At 43.7% G+C, this 17,469-nt stretch overlaps 1 protein-coding gene across 13 annotated transcripts in view; it reads left to right on the top strand.

The window, feature by feature from the left end:
- Positions 1–16,802, top strand: part of DLC1 (DLC1 Rho GTPase activating protein) — a 522,133-nt gene extending 505,331 nt beyond the window's left edge. For all 13 annotated transcript variants that reach the window (XM_065518899.1, XM_065518891.1, XM_074000320.1 and 10 more), the window contains 9 exons: positions 686–862; positions 4,301–4,460; positions 4,589–4,787; positions 6,719–6,932; positions 8,109–8,223; positions 9,092–9,310; positions 10,862–11,079; positions 13,741–13,914; positions 14,274–16,802. In XM_065518899.1, coding sequence (XP_065374971.1) covers positions 686–862; positions 4,301–4,460; positions 4,589–4,787; positions 6,719–6,932; positions 8,109–8,223; positions 9,092–9,310; positions 10,862–11,079; positions 13,741–13,914; positions 14,274–14,394 — 1,597 coding nt within the window. In that variant the 3' untranslated portion in view covers positions 14,395–16,802. The remainder of the gene's footprint in view (positions 1–685; positions 863–4,300; positions 4,461–4,588; positions 4,788–6,718; positions 6,933–8,108; positions 8,224–9,091; positions 9,311–10,861; positions 11,080–13,740; positions 13,915–14,273) is intronic.
- Positions 16,803–17,469: the final 667 nt, after the last annotated feature.

Genomic DNA, 17,469 nt, shown 5'->3' with positions numbered 1-17,469 from the left:
TGGGAGAAAATGGGGTTAAGTCTGGCATTCTTAGCCATGTCCATTCCTAAGGAAGGTGTCAGACCAGGAAGCACCAAAATTCAAAAAGTGGATGTGATTGAATGGGTATGGAGTTCCGGTTGGGGAAGATGAAAAAAGTTCTGGAGATGGTTGATAGAGATGGTCACACAATGAGAATGAACTTGGTGCCACTCAACTGCACACTGAAAAATGGTGAAAACGGTACACTTTATATTGTGTATATTTTCCCATAATGAGGATTAAAGCATGGAATAGAAATGAAGTCCTCTCAGTTCCTAAGATAAGATGCCAGCAAGCAGCCCATTGCTAATGTTGCTTCTATCTATTAAAAAGCCTTTGGGCCAGGCACAGTGGCTCACTGTAATCCAATACTTTGGGAGGCCAAGGTGGGAGGATCACTTGAGGCCAAGAGTTTGAGACCAGGCTGGGCACCATAGGTAGACTCCGTCTCTACAAAAAATTAAAAAATGAGCCAGACATGGTGGCACAGGCCTGCAGTCCTGGCTACTCAGGAGGCTGAGGCAGGAGGATCACTTGAGCCCAGGAGTTCAAGGCTGCAGTGAGCTCTGATGGCACCACTGCCTGGGCAACAGAGCAAGAAAAAAATCAAATAAAATCAAATAAAAAGCCTTTACACTCACTTTTCTCTCCACTTCTCCCGCAGGCACCGACTGAGATGGCACAGTTTCCAGAGCTCACATCGGCCAAGCCTCAACTCTGTATCACTACAGATTAACTGCCAGTCTGTGGCCCAGATGAACCTGCTGCAGAAATACTCACTCCTAAAGCTAACAGCCCTGCTGGAGAAATACACACCTTCTAACAAGCATGGTTTTAGCTGGTAAGAGTTTAAATGATCAGTCAACTGTCCTTGAAAGATATTTTTGGGGCCGGGCACGGTGGCTCACGCCTGTAATCCCAGCACTTTGGGAGGCTGAGGTGTGCGGATCATGAGGTCAGGATATCGAGACCATCCTGGCTAACACAGTAAAACCCCAACTCTACTAAAAATACAAAAAATCAGCCAGGTGTGGTGGCGGGCACCTGTAGTCCCAGCTACTCGGGAGGCTGAGGCAGGAGAATGGCGTGAACCCGGGAGGCGGAGCTTTCAGTGAGCCGAGATCGCGCCACTGCACTCCAGCCTGGGCAACAGAGCGAGACTGTGTCTCAAAAAAAAAGATATTTTTGGTCAGCTCCTTGAGGTTGTCCCCACAGTAAAAATATGACACTAATCACTCTCTCTGCATTTTTGTTTTGTTTTGTTTTGTTTTTTGGTTTTTTGGTTTTTTTTTTTTTTTTGAGACAGGGTCTTGCTCTGTCACCTAGGCTGGAGTGCAGTGCAGTGGTGCAATCTTGGCTCACTGCCACCTTGACTTCCTGGGCTCAAGCAATTCTCCCACTTCAGGCTCCAGAGTGGCTGGACTCCCGAGTAGGTGGTACTACAGTCGCTCTCCACCACACCTGGCTAGTTTTTTGTTTTTTGTTTTTTGTTTTGTTTTGTTTTCTTCTGTTTTGTAGAGATGCAGTTTCACCATGTTAACTAGGCTGGTCTCGAATTCCTGGGCTCAAGAGATCCACCCACCTTGGCCTCCCAAGTTGCTGGAATTACAGGTGTGAGCTGCCACACCAGCCACTCTCTATATTCTTGAGGCCACATTTGATATTGTTGAAGCCAGTGGAGTCTTAGGAAATTATCAGCGTGGGTTGGTTGATTAAGTTTTCAGCTCTCTGAGTGACAGATTGCCAGTTGATGGGGGAGAGAATGCATTACTCTTGCATCATGTGGTATAGGCATCTTTCCAATATTAGGAATAATCCACTATAAGTAAATATATGCACAGTATCAGATCATATTTTTGGATAGAAGAAAAGAAAAACATTAAGATTTAATGAGACTGTCTTTGAAATTCTTGATTTACAGTACCTGATCTTATAACCCTATTCATGCCTTTTTGTAGAAATCATTTTGGGCCGGGTGTGGTGGCTCATACCTATAATACCAGCATTTTGGGATTCTGAGGCAGGTGGATCACATGAGGCCAGGAGTTTGAGACCAGCCTGGCCAACATGGTGAAACCCCATCTCTACTAAAATACAAAAATTAGCTGGGCATGGTGGCACTCAGGAAGTCGAGACATGAGAAACCCTTGAACCCAGGAGGTGGAGGTTGCAGTGAGCCCCAAGATAAGGCTACTGTACTCCATCCTGGGCGACAGAGTAAGACTCTGTCTCAAAAAAAAAGAAAAAAAGAAAAAATCATTTTGGACGCAATGCAAATATTTGTAGCATCATTAAAAAATCTACCTGTGCTAAAGAATTCAGGTTACTTTTTTTCTAGCAAAGACTCTCAAACAGTGAATAATTATTTTAAGGAATTCACTACTCTAACATATTATAGACTCAAATGTAGAGATGAAATGCATTGTACAAATTGTTTATAATTACTTTGAAAAATATAGCTCTTTAGTATATAGAATGTGAGGGGTAGGCTATAAGACTAGATGAGTCATCTAGCCTAATCTGGGTACATCTTAATTTTTCTGCTATCAGTGCAAAGCAGAGAAATGTTTTCTAGATTGACGTCTCAGTGTATTTTTCAGTGTCAGCTGGGAATCCTTAAGTCTTTTCAGTAATCTGAGTGTTTATTATCCAGTTGCACAACTACTGTATTTGATAAAAATGAAGAAGCCGCCCATTTTATTAGTAGCACACTGTAGCAAACCCAAGTTACTTGAGAAAGTCGGCGAAGTAAGGAAACTGTTCTGTCTTCAGCTCCTGCTCTCCTTAGGACTCATAGTGGGTTTAACTTCAGCATCAAAGCACCTCCTGTTCAAAGGCTGTTATTATGTGAGCCTTGCTAAATACAGAAGTTGTTTGTTCTGAATGACAGAAATAAGTATTGACCGGTTTATCCTCACATGCTTCAGATTCTCGGTGGGGATCGTAATGTGTTCTTTTCACATTCCGCCGTCGGGCTTTTCTCCCCCGACAAAGCGAGCATTATGCACACTTATAGCCGTGATACCATATACTTAACTGTATGGAAATACAAACTTAACTCTGCTCTTTCGTTTTACCTTTCCTGGAGCTATAAACAGTAACATGCCATGGCCGCTGGTGAGCATTCAAAAAGCAAAGCGGTCTGTCTTCTCTGGAGTTCCTCTGTGCTTAGAGTAATATTTTCCCTGCTGGCTATTTAAAACTGCATATTTTAGATTCTCATTTCTGAGTTGCCCACCCCCATCCCACCAAACCCTCAAGAATCTGAAAGTCCATAATACTTCTTGAGTTCTGGTCAGCGTTTCCAGTGACTCAAAACTAACTGTAAAAACCTCACATGGTGGGATCTGTGGAGCAGGGAGGAATCCTACACAAGGTTCTTTTCCTGTTTGGCCTTGCCCTTTCGGGTCCTGTTCAGAGAGGTCATTTGGAGAGCTGGAATTTCTGCTTGACAGCCTGAAATGCATGACATGGGTTTCCTGCTGTTGCGTATACTGCTGGGGTGGACCTGGTTTCAGGACACCAGAGAGCCTGGGGTTGGCTCACAAAACCCCCATTGTTCCTTTTCCATCTTCCTTTAGAAACCTAAAAATGTAATGTTCTGCGGGTCATCAGCAGGAGAATTTATTTTGACTTCAGGTCATTCACTGTTGAGCTCTGGAGTTGGCTGTCATTGTGTTAGGCTCTCATTGCTGTTTTCCCATCCTGTATTACGTGCATCTTTTGACCCTAAATGCTTTGGATCTCATCAAGAACTCAGAAGTGATTCTTATCCTTTTGTCAAGACAAAAGAGACCTTGTTTTTCACACTCTATCAGAAGCACCTCATTAGGATATTATACGTTGTTTTCTGCTTGTTCCTTCCTCTACCGCCATTCTATGAGGAAATCCATCAGCTTCCTTAAGACTGTAGACTCCAATTCTCCAGGTTCAAGGTGGAAAGACACTCCCAACTGAGGAAATGAGACTGAACCTCACAACCCCAGCTCTTAGAAGATCTAGAACAGCACTGTCCAGGAGAACTGTCTGGATGATAGGAACATTCTTTATCTGCACAAGCCAATACAGTAGGTACTGAGCACAAAAGGCGAAGGAGCACCTGAAGTGTGGCCAGAGCCACTGGGGAACTGAACTTGTCATTTTGTTTAATTTAAATTTAAGTAGCCACCATATTAGCACAGATCTGGAGCCCACAGGGTTTACCTGCAGAAGTGGACAAGTGTAGACAGACAAGCGAACATGTCTCCCCCGACACCAGCATGTCTGTGTTCTTTAACAGGGCCGTGCCCAAGTTCATGAAGAGGATCAAGGTTCCAGACTACAAGGACCGGAGTGTGTTCGGGGTCCCACTGACGGTCAACGTGCAGCGCACAGGACAGCCGTTGCCTCAGAGCATCCAGCAGGCCATGCGATACCTCCGGAACCATTGTTTGGATCAGGTGAGAGTGCTGCCTGCGGGTCCGCACACTCAGGGGAGCTCGGATTACGTGCGGCGTCTTCTAGTTGTGTGGTGTGAACACTGCGTCCATGTGAATGTACCCCACACTTAGTGTTGCTCTTCCGACAGGTTGGGCTCTTCAGAAAATCGGGGGTCAAGTCCCGGATTCAGGCTCTGCGCCAGATGAATGAAGGTGCGGTAGACTGTGTCAACTACGAAGGACAGTCTGCTTATGACGTGGCAGACATGCTGAAGCAGTATTTTCGAGATCTTCCTGAGCCGCTAATGACGAACAAACTCTCGGAAACCTTTCTACAGATCTACCAATGTGAGTGTCCTTTGATCTTAAGATTGTTGGTGTCGGGGAAAAATAGGACCCACTGAAGCTTGTAGCTTCCTTGATAGCATTCTTTTTTTTTTTGAGATGGAGTCTCGCTCTGTCACCCAGACTGGAGTGCAGTGGCGTGACCTCGGCTCACTGCAACCTCTGCCTCCCAGGTTCAAGCAATTCTCCCACCTCAGCCTCCCAAGTAGCTGGGACTACAGGAGGGCGCCACCACATCTGGCTAATTTTTGTATTTTTAGTAGAGACGGGGTTTCACCATGTGGGCCAGGAAGGTCTCGAATTCCTGACCTCAAGTGATCCTCCCACCTCGGCCTCCCAAAGTGCTAGGATTACAGGTGTGAGCCACCGTGCCTGGCCTTGATAGCGTTCTTTTGACAAGAGGGTCTGCATGGTGACCTCTTGGAAACCCATGTCATCACTTTCTTCCTTGCCTCCTTGTTTGTGGAACAGGTTTCTCTATAGTTACTGAATGATGCGAAAATAAATTTCCCAGTCTCTAATGACTGATGCAACTGTACGTTTTTACCAGCAGATCCAAGTTAGGCTTTCGTTAGTTTCTAGAACAGTGTTATCTGGGCACTCAGATAAAGATCAGGTACCAAGATCTCTTTCTCTCTCCACCTTGTCTACAGAAATTTCAGTTGCTTCACCTCCCTCTTGCTGGGCTGTTGGATTTAAAATTTCACGGGTCTGTGTGTTTTATCTTGCTGTAAAATGAATACATAATCTTCTTCTGTTATTCATCTCAGTTTCTGCCAGAAATACTTGGGAAAACAATACCCATGCCCTTCTTACTTTTATGTAAAGCTTAAAGCAAACAGTTGTCTAAATTAATGATCAAGTTCAGGATTATGGCTTTTACAGCCTTGTGTTTTTCTTGGCTCAGTGTGGTATTACAGCAATGTAATTTAAAAGCAGCCTCTCTTAGCGCTCGAATTGTCTCTAGGACTGGCACAGTGGACTTCATTTTATGAGAAATGGAGCTGGTCTGGATTATTTCATTAGTTGTTTCATCCTTTCATATTTTATAAAAACACAGGTCACATTTTCCTTGCCAAGGTATTTGTTATGTGTTGTAACCATGGAGCTGTTTAATCAGTTTGTCCTATGGAGCTACATTTGAGTGACTTGATTTTTCCACCACACGCTCTTTTAAAGAGTTGTCTATTCAAGGAGACCTGACGATTGGGATCAGCATTTTCTACATGTAGATTGTTTATGGGTTTATTTGCATTTTTATGTATTTGCATATTCATATGCATTTTTATAACAGCCTCTCAAGCATGCTTTCTAAAAACTTAAGATATTACTAATTCAATGTATTCTATGTATTAATTAAACTGAATATTTTCAGTTCAATTCAGTTCAGAAGTGAGTATTTTAGCAGCTTGCTTTTCCCATTTCAAGAATGAACAAATCAGTTAAACTCATGAAAACCTCCAGAGATACTGAACATTTTGTACTCAAGGCTGAGAGATCTCCGTTCTTACGTTCTTGTACATATTTCAGACAAGATTTTTCATCGACACTAAACAAAAGTGTATAGTGTTTTCAGTAATTGAGATTGGTAAATTAGGGATTTTTTTTTCTCATGCGTCGTTAAGAAAAAACTGTTCTGTAAACTAAAAGAACAGGCATCCTCTAGAGCCGAACTCTGAGGTGGATTTAAGAGTGTTTGGGTATCGTGGGTGTTTAAAATTTTTTTCACTCCTTCACGAGGCAGGAAATACTTGAGGGTAGTGACGCCAGTGGCAATTCATAACTTTTACCGTATTCACCTCTAGTACACTTTCTACAAGTGCTTGTTCAGTACTGGGCTGAGGTATTTGATGCCGATATTTGCTTTGGGACATTTCCTTGCAATATCCATGCAAATTCACCAAGCTGATGGGGAAAGTGCTGGTGTCGTGCAGATGTGCCCAAGGACCAGCGCCTGCAGGCCATCAAGGCTGCCATCATGCTGCTGCCTGACGAGAACCGGGAGGTTCTGCAGACCCTGCTTTATTTCTTGAGCGATGTCACAGCGGCCGTAAAAGAAAACCAGATGACCCCAACCAACCTGGCCGTGTGCTTAGCGCCTTCCCTCTTCCATCTCAATACCCTGAAGAGAGAGAATTCCTCTCCCAGGTACGGGCTGCATGGGAGGTGCGTACACAGAGGGGGCAGCCTGCGTTCTTCTAGGACTCTCTGTATTTGTGGTTTTGTGGGAGTCTTTCCCGAAACAAGGAAGAAAGTTAGACCGCTGTATTAGTCCATTCTCACACTGCTAATAAAGACATGCCTGAGACTGGTCTATTGGTGTCCATGAGAAAACAGTCTCACGGGACTTAACCCCCACAGACTAAATCCATCCAACTGATCCTTTTCCTCAGCTCTAAAGGAACTTGAAAAGTATTTCTTAGCTAGAGGCCTGGGGCCTAGTTATGCTAGTGAAGGTTAGGTTGCTTTTGAAAGTCGTACAGTGTTTAAATGTATGTTTAAATAGTTCTTTCTGAGATGGAGTCTCGCTCTGTCGCCCAGGCTGGAGTGCAGTGGTGCAGTCTCAGCTCACTGCCACCTCTGCCTCCCAAGTTCAAGCCATTCTCCTGCCTCAGCCTCCCCAGTAGCCGGCACTACAGGCATGCGCTGCCATGTCTGGCTAATTTTTGTATTTTTAGTAGAGACGGGGTTTCACCATGTTGGCCAGGCTGGTCTTGAGCTCCTGACTTCATGATCCACCTGCCTCAGCCTCCCAAAGTGCTGGGATTACGGCATGAGCCCCTGTGCCTGGCCACATTTAAATAGTTCTTAAAGTTGACTGGGGCAATCCAACTGTAATGGGATACAGAACTAGAGATGAGTAGAGGAGAGAGATCAAATAAGATGAAGACAAAAGCTCAAGGAAACAATGGACTTAGCCCTCACCTGGGGGAGGGGGCCTGTGTATTCAGGCAGGTAAAGACGGTGACACCGTTTACTCCAACTCCCAGGGACTCCTTTCCCACATTTCTCAGAAGCTGCTCCCCTACCACGCAAACACTGCCCCTCCAAGCTGCCCTGTTCCCAATAGGAACCTATTTAATAAAATGGTTTTAATCACCTTGATTTCATCAAAAGCATATCTCTTTAATGTTTTTTGTGTGTTGTTGACAAAACTCTGAGATACTCTGGTGAGCAAAGTAAAAACACTCTTAATGAATTGAACAATAAACAGGTTCCAGTGAAAAATATTTTTTCTCTTTTCTTTGGGTTTCCTGGAATAATACCTGGATGAAAAATATATAAATATTTGAACTGTTCCCCTCCTGTATTTCTTCTATCTAGGGTAATGCAAAGAAAACAAAGTTTGGGCAAACCAGATCAGAAAGATTTGAATGAAAACCTAGCTGCCACTCAAGGGCTGGCCCATATGATCGCTGAGTGCAAGAAGCTTTTCCAGGTAAGGAAGTGAGAAGCTTGGCTCCTTTATTAAGGATAATGTGAATAGGTACAAAGTCTTAGGCTTGATACTTGTTCATGTCTTACCTGAAGACCTTTTCCACAGCTGGAGATGGTATAAATAGCCGAGAATGTCTTATTTACATATATTATAATGTATCAGCTAGAGTTAATTATGCTTAATGAAATTGTCCCTTTAGTTAGAAAGGAAAAGCAGCCGGGCGTTGTGGCTCACGCCTGTAATTCTAACACTTTGGGAGACTGAGGCTGGTGGACCACATGAGCTCGGTAGTTCAAGACCAACCTAGGCAACATGATGAGACCTCATCTCTACAAAAAAAAATTTTTTAAATGAGCCGGGCATGGTGGTGTGCACCTGTAGTCTCAGCTACTTGGGAGGCTGAGATGGGAGGATCATGGGAGCCCAGGGAGATGGAGGTTGCAATGAGCCAAGATTCTGCCATTGCACTCCAGGCTGGGTAAGAGAATGCAACTCTGCCTCAAAAACAAAAAAAGAAGGAAAGAAAAAGGAAAAGAAAAAAAGGCAACAAATTATCTGGAATTAAACTTCTGTATCCACTTCTGTATCTGAGAAACCTGCTTTGATCAATGTAATTCACTCCCCCTACTCTTAACTTTCCAAAGAAGACCTTACATGGGAATAAGATTTCAGATACCTTTATGGAGGTGATCTATTCATATCCTCATGGTACCACGTGAGGTCAGCATGATAGCCCACCTCTGGCGGAAAGATGCCTGTGCTGCTTTAAGGACCAGGCCACTGTTCCTGCCTAGCCTTTTCCACTGATGGGCGTTGAGATTGAGTACAGGCGGACCCACCTCCTTTCTGTCTGTCACGTTCCGCACAGGTTCCCGAGGAAATGAGCCGATGTCGTAATTCCTATACTGAACAAGAGCTGAAGCCCCTCACGCTGGAGGCACTCGGGCACCTGGGAAATGATGACTCAGCTGACTACCAACACTTCCTCCAGGACTGTGTGGATGGCCTGTTTAAAGAAGTCAAAGAGAAGTTTAAAGGCTGGGTCAGCTACTCCACTTCGGAGCAGGCTGAGCTGTCCTATAAGAAGGTAAGGCTTCACCCTGTTGTCGGCTAGTTCAGTCCAGGCGTCGAGGCTTGGGTCCATCAGAGACAACATGCTTTTGCCAACTAATCTCTCTGGGGATCTGTAGCCCACACCCTGCCTTGTAGAGCTGGGCACCCGGGTGAGTCAGATCCCCCTGGTGAGAGTGGAAACCGGGCAAAGGAAGAGTAATTTTCATCCCGTGTAACACTTGGGAGAGGATTTCAACTATTTCTAATGAAGTCCTTTGGCTCTGCAGAATCACACTAGACTTCCCTGGAATGTTTTGCTAATGGCATTGAGCTGTGGAACATCCTATGACACGCTTCGATTTTTCCATAATTTGGTCAGAAACCCTTTGCACTCTTCTCTGTTCTTACTGTTCTCTTGGCCCTTTAATGAGCAGGGATCGTTAGGGGGAAATTAATTCCAGTTAGGACTAGTAAACATCTTGAGGGCAGAGGCATCTCGTAAGGCTCAGCAGGATAGGTCCATCGGAGGTATATGTTGATGCTGCCTCTACCATCTTGAAAATACATAAACAATGGGAGTAGGCTGGGTGGCCTTGCAGGCTTTGGAAATGAGTGTAAATGATTGATTTTTTATTTTTTATTTTTTATTCGTTATTTTTTTTGAGATGGAGTCTTGCTCTGTCGCCCAAGCTGGAGTGCAGTGGCGCCATACCGGCTCACTGCAACCTCTGCCTCCCGGGTTCAAGCAATTCTCCTGCCTCAGCCTCCCAAGTAGCTGGGACTGCAGGCACCCGCCCCCACCACCATGCCTGGCTAATTTTTGTATTTTTAGTAGAAAAGATGGGGTTTCACCATATTGGCCAGGCTGCTCTCGAACTCCTGACCTTGTGATCTGCCCATTTTCGCCTCCCAAAGTGCTGGGATTATAGGCGTGAACCACCACGCCCGGCCAGTGACTGATATTTCTTTATTGCATGCACCCTGATACAGGTCCCAGAAAAACAAAACAAATGTCATAGTTTGTTTTGTTTTGTTTTGAGATGGAGTTTCATTCTTATCACCCAGGATGGAGTGCAGTGGTGTGATCTCGGCTCACTGCAAAATCTACCTCCTAGGTTCAAGTGATTCTCCTTCCTCAGCCTCCCGAGTACTTGTGTTTACAGGTGTCTGCCACCATGCCTGGCTAATTTTCGTATTTATAGTAGAGACAGGGTTACACCATGTTGGCCAGGCTGTTCTTGAACTCCTGACCTCAGATGATCTACCCACCTCAGCCTCCCAAAGTGCTGGGATTATAGAAATAAGCCACAGCACCCAGCCCAAATGTCATAATTTTGACCAGAGTTGACAACAGCTTTTGTTCACTTTCTGGCTTGCTCTTAAAGCCTAGGGATAGCAGCCTATTTAAGTCATAGATTTATTAGCCCTCCAATATTTATATATTGATTATATTGTTTATATGATTTATATAATCAATTAACATTGATTATATGTGACTAAAATTGTTAGTCTAACTAACAATTTGACTTCAAAAACTAGGTGTGTACGGATTGCCTTGGCACTGAGAAATATATCCTCTTTCCAGGTGAGCGAAGGACCCCCTCTGAGGCTTTGGAGGTCAACCATTGAAGTCCCTGCTGTGCCAGAGGAAATCTTAAAGCGCCTACTTAAAGAACAGCACCTCTGGGATGTAGACCTGTTGGATTCAAAAGTGATTGAAATTCTGGACAGCCAAACTGAAATTTACCAGTATGTCCAAAACAGTATGGCACCTCATCCTGCTCGAGACTACGTTGTTTTAAGGTGAGCACTTCCAAATTGTTTTTTTGTGACAAGGATGACTCCATATATGAACCAAGCCTATATGTCACTGATCTTACAAGATGGTATAATTATTTAAAGTAGAGGCCAGGCATATGATGGCTCACACCTGTAATCCCAGCACTTTGGGAGGCCAAGACAGTAGGATCACTTGAGGCCAGGAGTTCAAGACCAGCCCGGGCAATATAGCAAGACCCTATCTCCGCAAAAAATTTTTAAAAATTAGCTAGATGTTGTGGTGCATGCCTGTAGTCTTAGCTACTCGGGAGGCTGAGGCAGGAGGATCTCTTGAGCCAGGAATTTTTTTTTGTTTTTTTTTTGTTTTTTTTTTGAGACGGAGTCTCGCTCTGTCGCCCAGGCTGGAGTGCAGTGGCGTGATCTCGGCTCACTGCAAGCTCCGCCTCCTGGGTTTACACCATTCTCCTGCCTCAGCCTCCTGAGTAGCTGGGACTACAGGCGCCCACCACTGCGCCCGGCTAATTTTTTGTATTTTTAGTAGAGACGGGGTTTCACCGTGGTCTCGATCTCCTGACCTTGTGATCCGCCCGCCTCGGCCTCCCAAAGTGCTGGGATTACAGGCGTGAGCCACCGCGCCCGGCCGAGCCAGGAATTTGAGGCTGCAGTGAGCTGTGAGTATGCCACTGTACTGCAGCCTGGGCAACAGAGCAAGACTTTGTTTCTTTTTTTTTTTTTTTTTTTTTGAGACGGAGTCTCGCTCTGTCGCCCAGACTGGAGTGCAGTGGCCAGATCTCAGCTCATTGCAAGCTCCACCTCCCGGGTTTACGCTATTCTCCTGCCTCAGCCTCCCGAGTAGCTGGGACTACAGGCACCAGCCACCTCGCCCGGCTAGTTTTTTGTATTTTTTAGTAGAGACGGGGTTTCACCGTGTTAGCCAGGATGGTCTCGATCTCCTGACCTCGTGATCCTCCCGTCTCGGCCTCCCAAAGTGCTGGGATTACAGGCTTGAGCCACCGCGCCCGGCTAAGACTTTGTTTCTAAATAAACAGAACAAAACATATGCCTCCAGAAAAGTAGTGAACACCTTCAAATGTGGAAAACAGATCTACATTTATTCTAGCAATGTGTTCCTCACTGAGAATGGCTTGAACTCCTTGGTAACTGAGCTCGGAAAGAGAGGCGCCTTCCAATGAATATGCTCATTGGTAGCAGATTTTTGCCCCTTTTAGGATAGATTTTCTTGTCAGAAACAGCTAGTGAATGAATAAGCCAGGAAATAACATTTGAGTCCCAAGGGAGATGTGGTTAAGGCTGATTTATGTGTAATTCATAAATTCTCTTGAGATATTACTGAAAGAAGAATTCCAAAAATCTTTGAGGAAATGTCATGTTGGAAGTCCAGACCTTTTCAAACAGCCAGTGCTCCTTTAGGTGTCTGTGTTCCAAGACATTTGTGAAATAGAAAAAATTGTTTTAAGCTACACTTCAAATTGGCTCTTTTTTCAAAGAGGAGGCTGTCTGAGCATATAAACCCTCTGTAACAGCGACTCTGTACAGAGTTCCTCATTCGGGAGTCCTTGTATAGTGTCTTCGTGCATATAATACTAATACTGCTCTAACAGAATGTCACAGACCGGGCAATTTATAATGAACAGATATTTATTTGGCTCTTGGTTCTAAAGGCTGGGAAGTCCAAGATCAAGGAGTTGCATCTGGTTGTTTGTTTGTTGTTTGTTTGTTTGATTTGGGGACATGGTTTCATTCTGTCACCCATGCCAGGGTACAGTGGCAAGCTCATGGCTCACTGAAGCCTTCACCTCCCAGGCTCAAGCAATCCTCCCCCCTCAGCCTCCCCAGTAGTTGGTACTACAGGCATGTGCCACCATGCCTGGCTAACTTGTTGATTGTTTCTGGTGGTAACATGGTTTCACCATATTGTCCAGGCTGGTCTCAAACTCCTGGGCTCAAGCGATCCTCCTACCTCAACCTCCCAAAGTGCCAGGATTTCAGGCATGAACCACCATGCCCAGCCTAGTGAGGGTCTTCTTACTGTGTCCTCCCAGAGTGGAAGGGCAAAGAGAGGGCAAGGGAGAGCAAAAGAGAAAATGTGCAGCTTTAAGCCATTTTTATTTATATATTTATTTATTTTGAGATAGAGGGTCTCACTTTGTTGCCCAAGTTTGAGTGCAGTGGCATGATTACAGCTTAAGCAATCCTACCATCTCAGACCCCCAAGTAGCTGGGATTACAGGAGCACACCACCATGCCTGGCTAATATTTTTTATTTTTAGTAGAGATGAGGTCTCACTATGTTGCCCAGGCTGGTCTTGAACTCCTGATCTCAAGCAATCCTCCCTCCCCAGCTTCCCAAAGTGCTGGGATTAAAGGCGTGAGCCACGGAACCCAGCCTCAAGCTCTTATAATTGCCATTAATCCAGCTCCCATTAGGCCCCACCTCCCAACACTGTTGTATTGGGGATTCAGTTTCTAGCACATGCTTTTTGGGGAACACATGTACACCATAGCAAGTAGCTTAGAGGATGCCATTTATCTAGGCCTGGGCCACACAGCACAGCCACTGAGCCTGACCCATCACCCCACTGCAAATAGGGAAGAGTGAAGCATGATTTTAAACTTGGCTTCTATGAAATTGCATCATTTCCGCCTCTGGTTTTGTCTCTACAGAACCTGGAGGACTAATTTACCCAAAGGAGCCTGTGCCCTTTTACTGACCTCCGTGGATCACGATCGGGCTCCTGTGGTGGGTGTGAGGGTTAATGTACTCTTGTCCAGGTATTTGATTGAACCCTGTGGGCCAGGAAAATCCAAGCTCACCTACATGTGCAGAGCTGACTTAAGGTATGTTCTGATTCTGATTTTTTTAATACGGTGAGGGTCATGAAGGAAATTCAGACTTTTTGTTTAATGCAAAGAATGCCCTAAATGAACACATCATTGTTTCCTGGTGACTTCATGAAGAGTGGTGTTTATACAGTAGCATTTCATGTTTGTTGGTCTTCCAGCGACCGCTTCCTAATTTGGATCCCTTAGAAAATGTAGTTCTAAAGCAAAGCAAATACGGTAGCTTGGCCATGAATTCAAAGCCACAGGAAGTGATAGATTTTATGCATTTGAACTAGCAAACAGACGTTTGTCATTTTATTTCCATGCTTTCTAACTTAAATGATTCATCTGCTTTTCTTTCTTTTCTCTGATAGGGGCCACATGCCAGAGTGGTACACAAAATCTTTTGGACATTTGTGTGCAGCTGAAGTTGTAAAGATCCGGGATTCCTTCAGTAACCAGAACACTGAAACCAAAGACACCAAATCTAGGTGATCACTGAAGCAAAGCAACCGCTTCCACCACCAGGGTGTTTGTTTCTAGAACCTTTGCCAGTCCTTGAAGAATGGGTTCTGTGTCTAATCCTGAAACAAAGAAAACTACGTGCTGGAGTGTAGGAATTGACTATAGCAATTTGATACATTTTTAAAGCTGCTTCCTGTTTGTTGAGGGTCTGTATTCATAGACCTTGACTGGAATATGTAAGACTGTGCAAAAAAAATGTATTTGTATTCTTATTCAAATTGCTTCTGAGAAGCAAAACTCTTTAGATACATTATGGAAGATAATGAAGATACTTCATTCTCTCGTGATATCGGTGTATGCGTACCTGTGTCGCTTTATTTGCAGTGTGCTGAGGGACTGGTGTATCCACTGGAATAGCTGGTACTCTTTGACGTGTTTTCTCACCAAGATGAGCAAAGAAAGGTTTGCACAGAGGAGTGTGAATGTGTGTTTGTTGCTGGCTGAATGGCAATAGATGTCTAAGATGGATTCAGTGTCTGGCACACTGAGACACCTCCAAGAAGGAGATTGATGCGTCAGGTTCAGTTTAACCTGGAATATCTGACTACCCGTGAATCCACCCAGAAAGGGGACCCGACACCCTTGTCCGTTTATGCTTTGTTGTTTTTTTTTTCCAAGTTACTAAGCGTATTCCTTCTCCACCAACCTCTTTTGTACTTTGATTGAATATAGATTGGCTCTGACACCCATTTCAAATGCAGTTTCTTTGTAGACCTGATTGCAAATAGTGATGTAGTTTTAACCAGTATGGATTAGTTCAGGGATGAACTGCTCCCTCCGGCCTTACTGGCTGTGATCCACAGGGTTTTGTTTTGTTTAAGTTGAGATGTAAAAACTGAACGTGATAACACTTACTCTTAAATCAAGCATCAAAACGTTTTCCCTGTTAGAATTCTTTGCATTTTTGTGTTTGTAACAGAAACGCTTTAGGACACTATGTTTGGGAATATAGGAAACTGTGTGGCCCAAGGAAATCCCTGTAAATTTAACCCGCCTAGGAAAGGCTTTTTCCCCCGCCTTTGGTTGTTAACGGCATTCCCGAAAGCCACATGTGTTTATTAATTGGGTTTGTTCTTATCAATAGGTTTTCTGGTTTTATGACCTTTTGTCTTATTTTATTTTTCCTACATTTCTTTCTTTTTTTTCCTTTAGAATGCCCTTGAAATATATTTAAGTGGTAATGAAAAATAGGAATCATAGTAAAAAACAACAAGAAAACCAACTCAAACCAGTGAAGTTTTTTAGAAGGGTGGTCTTTATTCAGGTTTTACTGGAATGGTAAGGATTGACTCAAGAGACAGTATTAGTAAATTTATTTTGTATGGATCAAAAGTGAATAATGTATGAATGAGAGTTGTAAGAAGGATTTTTATTTTGTTATAATGTAGTTACCATTTTCAGTGTTATTTCAAAGGTTCTTTGAAGAATTTCGGGGCAGGGGGTCAGATTAGAGTTTTAAAATTTGAGTATTTTGGATATCAGTGTTCCTCATGAAGATATACTTGGATATTCAATTTTGATGGCTTCCAGATTTGTAAGATTGTATGTTGTATATACCATTCTATTAAGAAACATGTCCACTGTGCTTTCAAACATAGATAAAGCATGATAAAGATTATTATTTAAGATATACTTGTATTTATACCTCAGATATTCTTTTGGGTTTTGTACCTCAAGGCTTTTTTCTCCTTATTGTAAATACACTTTACGTGAATACAGTCTAAGTGAAGAAAATAAATAAAAGGAAGAGGTTTATAACTTGCTCTATATCTGTACAGAATATAATCAATAAGTGCACTATTAAATGTTTAAAGTAAGGGAAACGTCTGGGCTGCCTTCCTTAATATTGCATCTCACTCCCACCCTTAAAACCACACATTGCAAAGCATAGCATTTTAGCATCAGCTACAATCAAAAGAGCGATTTGCTGAAGGAAAAATCGGACTGCAAATCATTCCAAGGCCAAACTGCAACTGAGCCACCCACTCCCAACAGGAAACCCTGGTGAAGGTTCAGGAAGCACGGAGATTCTCTCCAAACAAAGGTCCAGTTAGGAAACAACGCTGAGAGGATGACAAGAACGTGCAACAGCAGAAAGATGCTCGCAAGCAGAGTCAGGCTCGCCGACGAATGCCACAAAAGGTCTCTTTCCCACTATTTAATTTGACAAGAGAAAAATTTGAAGGATATGAACATTTTCAAGAACTCTGCTGAGATCAATTAGAGCGCCATCACAACTTATTTGTGTGACTAATTGTCTAGATTGTAAGCTCTTTGAGGGCAGGGCTCGTCTCCTACACATCTTTATAATCCCCTGCAGCAGCTTTCAGTATTTTGTACTTGTAGGCACCTAATAAATTTATTATTTGCTAAACTGAGCTGATTGGATTAGCTTGTTATTGCAAAGGGAAGAGCATCTAGGATCCCGATCATCTTAAAGCCTCCCTTTCATTCATTGCTGATTTTCAGATCACAGAGACTGGAAATTGTCCAACTTCATGGGATCTTAAGTTTTAAACTGAAAAAGACAAATTATTTAACCTGATGGAGTCTTACATTTAAACTGATGAAGGTGACATGGATCATATAGATACTATGGCTACTGATTTTAAACAGGTTGTGATGGCATTTTAACAAATCACATGTCTCACAATGTGATGTCTATCTTAGAAGACGTTGTATTTCAACAAATATTTACTTTGGGCATAGGAAAAGGTCGGGGGTGGGGGGACCCTAACCTTATCATAATTTGTTTTGTGGTTTGTTTGTTTTTGAGACAGCGTCTCACTCTGTTGCCCAGGCTGGAGTGCAGTGGTGTGATCAAGGCTCACTGCAGCCTTGACCTCTTCGGCTCAAGCAATCCTCCCAACTCAGCTTCTCAAATAGCTGGGACTGCAGGCGCATACCACCACACCTAGCTAATTATTGTATTTTTTGTAGCAACGGGGTTTCACCATGTTGCCCAAGCTGGTCTCAAACTCCTGGACTCAAGCGATCCCCCATCTCGGCCTCCCAAAGTCCTGGGATTACAGACATTAGCCACCA

Source organism: Macaca fascicularis, chromosome 8 (genome assembly GCF_037993035.2).
Source record: "Macaca fascicularis isolate 582-1 chromosome 8, T2T-MFA8v1.1".
Taxonomy (NCBI): Eukaryota; Metazoa; Chordata; class Mammalia; order Primates; family Cercopithecidae; genus Macaca; species Macaca fascicularis.
The sequence above is the reverse complement of the archived record's forward strand: the minus strand, read 5'-3'. Positions and strand labels throughout refer to the sequence as shown.